This window comes from Lolium perenne, chromosome 2 (assembly GCF_019359855.2).
Source record: "Lolium perenne isolate Kyuss_39 chromosome 2, Kyuss_2.0, whole genome shotgun sequence".
Classification (NCBI taxonomy): Eukaryota; Viridiplantae; Streptophyta; class Magnoliopsida; order Poales; family Poaceae; genus Lolium; species Lolium perenne.
Genome location: NC_067245.2, coordinates 234,736,261 through 234,748,359, shown reverse-complemented (window position 1 = coordinate 234,748,359; position 12,099 = coordinate 234,736,261). Strand labels below are relative to the sequence as shown.

The 12,099-nt window shown below is 49.3% G+C and overlaps 1 protein-coding gene and 1 pseudogene across 1 annotated transcript; one reads left to right on the top strand and one right to left on the bottom strand.

Moving 5' to 3' along the window:
* The first annotated feature begins 855 nt into the window (after nucleotides 1-855).
* On the top strand, nucleotides 856-2,313 carry LOC127335248 (2-oxoglutarate-dependent dioxygenase DAO). The gene is made up of 3 exons (XM_051361860.2): nucleotides 856-1,414; nucleotides 1,499-1,820; nucleotides 1,920-2,313. Exons 1-3 carry the CDS (start codon nucleotides 1,080-1,082, stop codon nucleotides 2,160-2,162), a joined length of 900 nt encoding a protein of 299 aa, XP_051217820.1. The 5' UTR covers nucleotides 856-1,079; the 3' UTR covers nucleotides 2,163-2,313.
* An 8,015-nt stretch (nucleotides 2,314-10,328) lies between these two features.
* On the bottom strand, nucleotides 10,329-11,787 carry LOC127330517 (anthocyanin 5-aromatic acyltransferase-like; annotated as a pseudogene).
* Between the last annotated feature and the right edge of the window lie 312 nt (nucleotides 11,788-12,099).

The window sequence follows — 12,099 nt, the reverse complement described above, 5'->3', positions numbered from 1 at the left end:
GCCACACTAGGTGGTGCACCACTACTAGTAGGTGGTGCGTCACTCGTGGCAAAAAGTGATGCGCCAGTGCTAAGCATTTTCCTAATAGTGAGCTTTGTACTAACTTGGATTTTTGTCAACATACTGCTGAATTTAAGGTCCTATCATGGGATGTAGCAACAAGTTCATGTCCACCATAAACACTGAAGAGGATTTGAAAAACTGAGATAATTAACTAAAGGACGCATATCTTCTATCTAGTGGGCTGAAAAGATACAAATCAGACTACAACTTATGATTAAAAAATGAACAATTGTGAATCATTGTGTTATGAAACATGTAAATAACTAAATATGCTATGAAGTACTCCTAGTATGTAATTATTGCAGATATGAGACAAATGGCATATGAAGATTTTTTTTTTTACTTCTGTTTATGGTTTGTTTCATCTTCTAAAACAAACATATGTGCAAATCTTTTTGCAAATAGCGTTCCTAGGCAGGAGTCAAGCCCCGGGCCAACTGCACTGCTATAGTTCTCAACGATATCAAACAGTGTAAATGTTGTTACAGTTAACAAAGAATTTCACCAGCATGCCCACTCTAGAGATAAATATAGCATGTGCATGATACTACTACATGATACTTACCACTATGACCAGTCTTATTCACAAGAAATGTTACTCAGTGCCTATACACTTTACACACGAGAACTGCATTTATTAAATTATTAATGAGAAAACTTTTGTAAATCTGTGAATTGCTAAAAAATTGTTTTACTAACAAAAATGAGACGATGGTGCATCAGGCAGTCCAACAAAGCAGAGAGGGTAGTATTTGACGTGCGCACGTATGTCGGTCGATTGTCTCACCAACCTCGGTACACATCAACTGGTTCGTTCCTTCCTGCTGCGAATTCCGGTGCCATTTTCCCGACAAGCGGTGGCGCGACCCGCCGCCTTGTCCCCTGCCGCGTCCCTTTCACGGCCGGCCTCTAAAAACTACTAAAACGCCGTCGAGTCGAGCCCACTCCGCCGCACGCAAGCGCACGAGATCGGCGAGCGTCGCGTGACTCTTCCCCAACTACCCAAGGCAGCGCAGATGGTGGCGATCCCGGTGATCGACCTGCGGCTCGCCGGCGCGCGGCCGGAGGAGTCGGCGCGGCTGCGGGACGCGTGCGAGCGCCTGGGCTGCTTCCGCGTGTCCGGCCACGGCGTGCCTGCCGCGCTCCAGGCCGAGATGAAGGCCGCCGTGCGCGCGCTCTTCGACCTCCCCGACGACGCCAAGCGCCGCAACACGGACTCCGTCGTCGGCAGCGGCTACGTCGCGCCCAGCCCCGCCAACCCGCTCTACGAGGCCTTCGGCCTCTGGGACGCCGCCGTCTCCGCCGACGTCGACGCCTTCTGCGCCCGCCTCGACGCGCCGCCCCACTCCAGGTCCACCTTCCTCGCTCCCATCGGACGGAGTTGGGATCCTTATCCTCAAATAATTTGACCTGACAGAAACACAACCCGCCGCAGGGAGGCCGTCAAGAGCTACGCCGAGGCGATGCACGAGCTGATCGTGGACGTCGCCGGCAAGGTGGCGTCGAGCCTCGGGCTGGAGGGCGGCCACCCGTTCCAGGACTGGCCGTGCCAGTTCCGCATCAACAGGTACAACTACACGCAGGACACCGTGGGCTCCTCGGGCGTGCAGATCCACACCGACTCCGGCTTCCTCACCGTGCTCCAGGAGGACGACTGCGTCGGCGGCCTCGAGGTGCTGGACCCCGCCGCCGGCGACTTCGTCCCCGTCGACCCCCTCCCCGGCACGTTCCTCGTCAACGTCGGCGACGTCGGCACGGTACCGTCGAATCGATTCGCTTGATTCAGCTGGAATTTCCTTGCGATTTCGCTGCCGTCCGGTGCTCTGACAGACAGGGTGCCTCTTCTCGTGTTTCAGGCGTGGAGCAACGGGAGGCTGCACACCGTGAAGCACCGGGTGCAGTGCGTGGCGCCGGTGCCGCGCATCTCGATCGCCATGTTCCTGCTCGCCCCCAAGGACGACAGGGTGTGCGCGCCGGAGGCGTTCGTCGACGCGGAGCACCCGCGCCGGTTCAAGCCGTTTAACTACGATGACTACAGGAAGCTCCGGCTGTCAACAGGGGAGCGCGCCGGCGAGGCGCTCGCTCGGATGTCGGCGTGACATAGCCACGTGACGGTGTCGAGCCTCAAGAATACTGCCTGCTAAGCTGTTCAGTCACACTAAAAGAATGTTGACTGCTAGAGCCAGTGAGCCTGTGAAATTGCCATTGATTTCAATCAAACAAATCTAGTACCCTAAACTTTTGGGCACCACTAGGGATCGGCTCCCGATGGTTTTCTTTACATCGGATAGTTTTGGCCTAGGATTGGAAGCTATCTGGCCGTACGATTTTCTACTAGGCCCGCACTTGAAATATGAGAATCCCTTAAATAGCGTCCCGCACACCTTAATCACTCCCTTAAAATACTCACGTTGACCGCGTTGCTTCAAGCGCCCCACTCCCTCAGAAAACTTCCAAATATGCTTCGTTTAATCAGGTTGCTTCCAAAATAAACTTCCTTTGATATGGCTTCCAAATGTGGTTTCCAAAATAAACTTCCTTTAATCCCGTTGCTTCCAAAAATGCTTTCAATATTTTATTAGCCAGATCCATATAATCATGGATGATTCCATCCACTACATATGATTCTTACTTTCATTCAGTGCTTGTTTGCATCTTACTTTGAGCGCGACAATCCCCAAGTTTCAAGGTTAGGATTTGGTTCTGCCATATAGTTTAATTTGAAGCACCGTTTTATTATTGTTGAAGCATGCACAATAATGTACCAAAAAAATTCTTGACCTTGTTGTAAGTTTATGAAGGGAAGCGTGCATGTATGTTCCAAGAAGCATATTGTGTTCATGATTGAAGCATGTCTATCACATGTAATACATCTACTTGTATGTGGTCTTGAGCCATTGGAAAACACACTTTGATAATTGTTGAAGCACGAACAAAGTAGTACCAGAGCATCGGAAACATTTTGTACATAAGTTCAAAACATGTCACAAATGATACCAAAATACATATGTGGTACCAAACTCCAGGAAGCACATACATAAGACTAGGAAGCTTAATATACGCAACCCTGAAGCATTACATATGTGACAATGGAAGCATGACATTCCCACTCTGAGGCTCATGTCAAGGAATCAGTAGCATCAATGGTAGGAAGTATCCGGCACCCACTATTTGTCATTGTCTTGGAGATTTGGTCTCCACTGGCACGGCTACCGCTGTTTACGAAGTTGCAAGTATCGCCATGCTTATGATCAAGATTGCCAACAAAGCGGACCCCCTCGATGGAGCATCGATCGTCGAAGCAATGAAGTGCACTTCTACTTGAAAATCAGCAACCTTGTAAAGTTCAATCTGTAGCGGCATCCTTCATTAATCTGGACATGTGTGCAACAAAAGAGATCAGATGCATGATATTGTGTGAGAATGTATAAAAAATATGTACAAGAAAACGTTCAGTAGTTGGGAAACATATGAACAATAATTTGGAAGCACGGAAACACTGAATCATCAACTTTGTTTGTACAATTGATTTCACAAATGCATATATAATTCTACAGAAACAAGGTACACTCAAAGCATGAGTATATATCCGACACAACAAAACAAGAAGCACATGGAAGCATATAAAATTATAAAAGAACTGACTGCTAAAATTGATTTCACGTGGAAGCCTAGCAGATCATGGAAGCAATAAAACAAGAAGCAGATTGAAGCCGCACTATGAACATTACCCATGTGTTTATATACAAAGAACTAGGTCAATTGATTTCACAAATGCATATATAAAAGGAATGCATGTATTTAATTTCTGAAAAATGCGGGAAAAAGATGCACAATTGAAACCTAGTTCATTTGCAATTGCCTTGTCCTGATTTGTGTTCTTGTCAGAGTCGCATCAGCACAAGCGGCTGGAACCTAAGGCCAACACAGCCTGCGATGAACAACAACAACCTGCTAGATCCCTCAATGCTGCGGGTGCTTGCGAGCTAGTGCAAGTGTGATCTACACGATATTAGTAGGATTGGACTCTGCCATGAATCCCACCTAGATGCTGCAAGTTGTCCCTGACGCCGCGAAGGTGATTTATTAAGCTGTGCCGCAGGAGCAGACTTGCATCTGCGTTTGCTTGTAGCCTGAAACCTAGGTTAGTTGATCGTTCAAGGAAGCAGTCTCTGATCCGCTGCCTGCAAAGTGTAGCCTGGTCGGCCCGTCGAGATCTTCCCACGGTGGAGCGCCATGCGTGCCGACGCAGGGATGGAAGCGCAAGTATTGGCCGGGCTAGGAGGTGGTGGCGCGGGGGACAAATGAGCAGCAGTGTGGTGGGGAGAGAAAATGCAGCGACATTAGATGGATTTGGAGAAGCAATCCAGCCCTAATTTTTTGGATCGATTTGGGGATGAGTTACCGCGCAGAATTTCTGGGGTTGAGGTAGGCACCTGCGCTGTTATCGGGCCCGGATTTTTTTGTGGGAAGCTTTCACGCATGCGAGCCGCACGATGTACTGTCGATGGGTGGCTTTCCATAGGTCCGATTTTTAGCTTCCAATCGGACTACGATATGTAGTGTTTACCTAAACTTTTTGAGGAGTATAAGAGCATGTCTAATGGAACCCTTAAACCCTTATAGCTATAAGGGTCGAGAATTGGCAAAATTGGAGGGGTTGGAGGTGTGAAAAACAGGAGGCATTTAGTGAAACCCTTAAACCCTTAAATTTTAAGGATTGAGGCAAATAGTGGAACCCTCAAACCCTTAAAATTTATGTTTGAGGGTTCCACTATTTGCCTCAACCCTCAAACCCTCAAACTCTCATCACAATATCATTGCACATAAACACAAATATCATCACAATTCATCACAATTGTCTTCCAAACAAACTAGGAAATGAAGATTATAGATGCATGGTTTAATAGTTTACATCACAAAATCATCATCTCCCCCTCTCATCGGCACCATCACCAAAAAAATGCAACACGGCGCCATCTCCTCCTCCTCTTCCACCATGGCGCCATCAAGCACCTTCATATGCGCCGGTGGTGGAGTCCTCCACACCGCCATCACCACAACCACTCATCGGAGTGTCACCTCGAAGAGAAGAGGAGGCATGACGGAACATCCTCTTCCTCGCCGCGATGTCCTCCTTGTAGTCCTTCCACCACCTCAATTGGTCTTCATCCATGTCCTTTTTGGACATCATCATGTGCTCCTTCTCTTCCAACATGAGTTCTTTCCATGCCTTTGCTTCTTTCATTGCAAGCATCCTCTCCTCCAAGTCGGCCTTGCGAGCCCTTTCTTCGGCCTTGCGCTTGGCTTCTTCACGCCTTGCTTCAACTTGTGCAAGCTTCACCTCTTTCTTCTTGTTGGTGATAAGAAGCTTTGTCTCCAATGTCTTCAATGTCAATATCCCCCTTGCCTTCATCATAGTCTCCATCTTCTCCCTAATGCTTGACACATCTCCTTCCATCTTCTTCCTAAGCTTTGCCTTCTTGGTTCCCTCGGGCTTGTCGGCGTTCCTTTCTTCCTCGTCAATATCATCCATACTCTCCATTGCCGCCTTTTTGGGTGCGGTCTCTTGATCCCTCAACTTCCACTTCTCAAAATCCTTAAGATGCTTCCAAACATGCTTCCAAGGAAATTGCTTGCCCTTGGAACCGGCCATTTGCATGTACCTCTTCTCGGCAATGTCCTCCTACAAAGACACAAATGGCATAATAAACACACATATAGCATTGTAGGTGCATAGCAAAGTAGATGTAAAAACATGCATATATACTCACATAGTCACTCTCCACGGTACCATTAGGGGGTGCATCAATCACATTTGACATTGCCGCACTCCAACGAGCACATGAGGGCTTCATCAACTCCCACCGGCCTTGAAGCGACCGGAATGTACGAGGAGCGAACCCACCGGTCTTCGGCTTCATCTTGCAATATGCATCCTCTATACGTTGCCAATACCTTTTGCCGGTTTGGTCGGTACCGGTGCAAGCATCCACCCCCACCGAGGCCCATGCCCGAACCAAGATGATATCCTCGGCCTCACTATAGTTTGATGCCTTGCGACGGCCGCCGGCGGCGAAGGCCTCCACACCAATCTCGGTCAACTCGTCCTCCTCTTCTTCTCCTTCTCCCCCTCCTCCTCCTCACCATGCAAGTCATCACCAAACTCAAAGGGGTCGAGAGGAGGAGCCCCAATGTCTACCTCGGCATCTTGGAGAAGATCCATGTATGACGTCCCTTCGGGGATTTTCTCGAACACGTCGTGCACGACGGGCTTGGAGGTTGGAGGCGTCGGCGTGACCTTCTTCCGGGAGACCACCTTCTTCCCGGACGTGGGTGGAGCCAACGCGCGCTTCGTGGCCGCGGCGTTCTTCGGCCCGCCCACCAGCTTATTAGAACGACCACGGGGCGCCGCGACGGGGGCCGGGCCGGGTGCGGCGACGGGCGCGGGGGAGGGAGCGACGACGGCGGGGGTGGGAGCGACGAGGTGCTGCCCCGCGCGCCTGCCTTCACGATGACGTGGGTGGCCGCCACCGTGGCCGCCACTGCGCCCGAGCTCGGGATGGCCGCGGGAGCGGGGCGGGGAGCTCGAGGTGGAGCGGGCGGAGGAGGGGGCAGGCGCGGGGCGCGGGGAGCTTGACGTGGCGGCGAGGGAGCCTCCGGACGCCGCGGAGGTGGGGGCCGACGCGGGGGCGGGCTCCATGGCAGCAGAGGTGGGGCGGGGCGGGGGAGGTCGAGGGGGTGGCCGCGGGGGTGGGGGCGGGGCGGGGGAGCTCGAGGAGGCCGCGACGGCGCGCCGACGGCGAGGGAGGGCGCGGGAGGCGGCGGCGGCGGGGGGGGGGGGGGGAGGAGGAGGAGGCGGTGGGAGATGGGGAAGATTTTTCGCGCGCTCGCGCGGAACGTGTACAGGTTGTGGTAGGGGTTGGCCCCTCCAACCCTTACCTGTACAGGTCAGAGCACGGGTTGGGGCCTCGACCTCTAATTTTTTTTACAGATTTAGGGGTTTAGGGGTTCCACTAAATGATATTTGGACCCTTAAATCCGTAAAAAAACGGTTGTATACAGATTTAAGGGTTCCATTAGACATGCTCTAAGAAATTAAAAGTTCTTGTTTTGGGATGGTAAGAAATGCAAAACTTAAAATTGCAAACTATGGTCTCCGAGACAAGCTCTTTGGAGCGCCTGCTTTGCCAGCCCCCACACTGCGCCCGGCTATGTGAGCCGCCCACGCAGGCGCCCCAAAATGGTGTCCCAAATTCCTTTGACATAGAAAAAAAACATCAACATGGATCAGTTAAATCAAAGTTCAAAATCTGGTAGTGCATGCAAATTATTTCAAGTCCACGAAAACCGCCAAATACCATCAAAGTCTGGCCATCATGTTACAAACTAAGGATAACAAAGCAATGCCTCAAGGAAACATCCGTCCACCAACAAACTGTCCTACTTGCCCAAATTTCCGGTGATTCACTATGCTGATGACACTTTTGTGCTTCTCAAGGTTATGTTTGAAACCATTACTCCACGGCTTTCCAGATTCAACTGGTCTAAAAGTCAACTACCACAAATCATATATGATTCCAGTAAACATGAATGAGGAAAGAATGATGCATTTCACAAATACAATTAATTGCAAGAATGGCATCTTCTCCTTCACATATTTGGGTTTACCATTAAGTTTGACCAAACCATCGCTTGAATTCTCGCTATGGTTCAAAGAGTGGAAAGAAGACCACGCGTAATTGATTTTCTGAATTATGGAGGTAAATTATTAATGGTAAAATCAGTCCTCGCATCACTTCCAACTTTAGTTATGTGCTGCTTGGATTTGCCAATCATTACCAAGAACCAAGTTATTAAGTACATAAGAAGCTATTTATGGAGGAAAAAATTGATGATGTTTAGTCAAATGTCCTGGTTCTTGTAGCATGGACAAACTTATTTGAAACAGTAGCTATTAGGCAGATGGAAAATTACCAGGACAACATACAGAATGCTTTTTTTGTGGAAAGCTCACATAATACTGGTGGATATTTACAAGCCAATGTCAAAATGTAATTTAGGTGATGGAAAATCAGCTTTCTGTAGGACTGATCTTTGGCAGGATAAATGTCTACATCATGAAATACCCCCTTTAATAACTTTTCGCAAAGAGAATTAATATATATTACTGTGCATCACGCAATTCATTCTCAGTTTCTATAGGACTTGTGTCACCTTCCCTTTTCTTTTTTGATCGGGACTACGGCGGGCTTACACTAGCCTGGACTATATATATCAAAGCTCAAAAAGGCATAAGGATCCGTTACATCTTTTCGAGGACAGAGACGGGAAATAAAATAAAAAGAAGAGGACCGGGGGGTCATATCCATTACACCAAGAGACCAGCATAGATGAGCAAGCAGAGGTAGAGCATCGAAATGCCAAAAGTCTAATATCCTCAATACATCTACGGACAACCAAGGAAAGGGGTCGTCAAGGGATTTGAAAACAAGAGCATTTCGTCGTTTCCGGATACTCCAAGCGATGGCAGTGACAATAGAAGAGTCTTCATACGTGTTGCAGCGTATATACCAAAGGTCTTCCACGCTTGGAGGGGCCAGGAATCGTCATTCGAAAAGAAGAAGGTCCAAACTTCACGAGCTCTTCAGTATTGAAGGAGCATGTGTTCTGTATATTTGTCGAGAGCATAACGGGGGCAGGAGGCGGATGTCGTTAGGCGATGCCGGAAGCGCCTCTCGTTGGTGGGGAGGCGGCGACTCCGAGACAACCAGCAGAAGATCTTGCACTTGAGGGGAGACGCGCTTCTCCAGACCTTCCATGCTTGCGTATCAACTTGTAGATGCTTGGAAGAATTGGTATAGAAACACTTGTTTGATAGCATGTTGTTAGCGAGGTGACTTGTACAGTGATCCGGTTCATCATGTTGCAAGACAACGGAGCCAAGTTTGGTGGTAAGAGGAAGGAGTTCAGCCATGACAGCACTAGACAAGCGTGGCCCAAAATTTTCATGGATGCCCGAGTGGAGGAGGATGCAGACAGAAGCATTTGGCTTGATGGAATGCGAGAAAAGAGAAGGAAAAAGCTTAGAGAGGGGGGCACGACCGGTCCACATATCCAACTAGAAGGTCCCGCAGGAGCCATCGCCGATGGTGACTTAGGAGATGGAGCGAAAGGGCCCGAGGCTGGTGACAATGTCCATCCAAATGGGGGTGTCTCACCTGCCCTTGTCTCAGCAAGCTTATGCGGGATTTCTATAACTAAAAGAAATTTGCACCAACACATTTGAAGCATCAAAGATGCTTGAAATGTTGATAAATGGAGCTATATTTGGAGAAACAAGAATTTTTCATCTCAAAAAAGCTTACAAAGCTATGGTGGGTTATCAGCCAGCAAGCCCACAACCGTCCTGTCAGTTAAAACATAAAATTTATTTTTAACTTCTTCTTCATGATCGGTTGAACACAAGAAACCCTCTAGCAAAAAAGAATTTTCAACTTCAATCCTACAATTGTGCCCGTCCTAAACTGTTCACATGAAGACACGTTGAATTACTTATTTTGGGCTTGTTATTTTGTTGAGCAATGCTGAGATTATCTATGTCCTCAGAGAGAAATAAATACTATGTCAGTACATGAAGCTTTCTTAGATATCAATAATCAAGAATGAACTTAACCTGCCATTCTATATGGAGATAATGATTCAACATGGCGCGTATGGATTGCCAGAAACAATAAATTTTTCAACTATCAGGACCCAACTTCCCATAGGTGGAAAGCTATTTATTACTCCCTCCGTTTGGTTTTATAAGATGTTTAAGATTTTTTGAAGGTTCACTCGTTTTTGTGTGTATCTAGTCTTTTTTAGTGTGTAGATTAACTCCTCTTGATTTGTATTTAGTCTAATTTAAATGTGTTTAAAATATCTTACATTACTGCACAGATGAAGTAGGAGTATTAGGAATTTCGTCTAGTAAATGGCTTTCGGATATTTAAAAGGGGTAAAAAAACTAACAAAACTTCTGCTAAATGGGATAATACATATGAAAAACTGTTAAATAGAGTAAATAGTGTTACAAGCATGAAACCAGAGGGTGAAAACTAGAATTTATTACAATATTGCACTTCCTCTGATTCATATTACTTCAACTAACATTGTTTTATCTAGAAAAAAAAATCTAGATACGTCTATATTAGGAGCAACTATTAAGGATCAAGGAGCGGAGGGAGTTTTTTTGTTTGTTTGAGATGTACAATACTGTATCTCGTATTGCATGAATGATTATTTAAGTTTAACTGGAGATTTCTGCTAACTTAACCCTGCTAGGTCGAGGAACAAAGACTTGAAGTGATCCATTTCCGCCCGCTGGAGCAGTGACACCGAGATCGACCTGTACTCCGTCGTCGTCCCTTCCACGCATCAAGGCCACCTGGCCGTCGTGGTTCATCCTGATCGGCTCCGTTCGCCTCGGCTTTCCCCACCCAAAGTCAGCGATCTCGTATGCCCTGAATCCCGACGAGCCAGACACATTCATCAGCCGATCCCATGAGGCCTTGATCATCGGGGTTAGGTAACTCCGCCTATTGGTAGGGTCCTCGGTCATCCTGCGAACCTCGTTTTGGATGGCCGACGCCGCGGCCACCAGAGCGAACGCGCCCCGGAGCTCCCTCGTGGGGATGATCGCGAGGCACCCGGTGAGGCACACGCCGATGTACGCCGCCTCGACAGGAGGGCTGAGGCGGTCGCGGACGTCGGCGAGGAAGAAGAGGAGCAAGTCGTCGTCCATGGCAAACGGCTTGCACCGAGCAAAGCATGTCCAGGCGAGCGCGGTGACGGCGACGTAGGTGGACGGAGGGCGTGTCAGAGGTGCGCCATGGGCTTTGCTGAGATCGACGATGTTCTGCTTGAGGCGTTGGATATCCTGCTTGTCCAATGTGAATGTCCGGCGGCTGAACCGCGCGCGGTCTTCTTGGAGAAACGACGGCGATGTCGCCTGCACGCCGCGACGGGCAAATTAGGGTCAAATGCGTGGGAGTAGCGAACGTACATTGTGAGACGCAGGAAACGTACCGAAGGCAGGTTCGGCGCCAGCTCCCGGAAAATGCTCCTGGCCCGCTCTTCGCCACCGGGCAGCTTGACGAGCGACCGGTCGAAGGTAGGTGTCGCCGCCGGCGTCTCGCCTCGGCACGCCGTATCCCACGCCTCCACGAACTTCCACAGCGACCGCCCATCGGCGACGGCGTGGTGCACCGTCACCCTGACCGCCACGCCGCCCTCGAAGCGTGTGGCCTGCACGGCCAGCACGTGGGTTGGCAGCTTGCTCATGTCCACATCCGCCACGAGCTGCTCGAGCACGTACGGGCAGGTCGGGATCCTCGTCTCTGACGAGGCGGCGAATGTCGGTATCAGACTCCGCCAGGACGAACTTGACGGTGTCGGAGGCGGAGCAGCTGATGGCCACGTCACCGGTGTACTTGAGGTGGATGAGCTTGCCGGCGAGCGGCGCGAAGCTACCCAGGGTCACCCCAAGGGGAGGACCGGAGAGAGTGGACAACGGCGTCGAAGGTTGGCATGTCCGCACCCTTAAAGAGCAGGACGTGCTGCAGCACTGGGAAGACGACCCACGGTGCCCTCCATGGCGCTGAGCTTGATCGGTTCTGGTGGCGGCGTGGTGGCTGCCGGCACATTCACATAGCTCGTGTCGATAATTCTCACCCGAGACATGACGCTCGCGTGGATCAAGTAGCGTATAGTGGACGGCGTGTGCGTATGTCTCTGTGGGAGATCGAATTGCTACTTGCTAGTAGAGCCTCAAGCCGATGCAGAATGCACAGACTTGTAGATGGACTTGTAGATGATGCGACTCTGAATTCCTTGATAATGAAGCCATGGTCGGTGGCCGTGTTAGCTAAAAAATTAGAATTGAACAGAGCATGTACTATAATACGTCCAGCACTGACAGTGAATTAATAAGCTTGCAAATTGTAGTTGACTCAATAGGTTGCCGATCTCGATCTGATCTCTAATGACCGCTAC

Bases quoted from the DNA above. Each gene is read 5' to 3' on its own strand.
- LOC127335248 (XM_051361860.2), top strand. From the start codon at position 1,080: ATGGTGGCGATCCCGGTGATCGACCTGCGGCTCGCCGGCGCGCGGCCG. The intron at 1,415-1,498 runs GTCCACCTTCCT...AACCCGCCGCAG, and splicing joins GACGCGCCGCCCCACTCCAG to GGAGGCCGTCAAGAGCTACG. The intron at 1,821-1,919 runs GTACCGTCGAAT...CTCGTGTTTCAG, and splicing joins ACGTCGGCGACGTCGGCACG to GCGTGGAGCAACGGGAGGCT.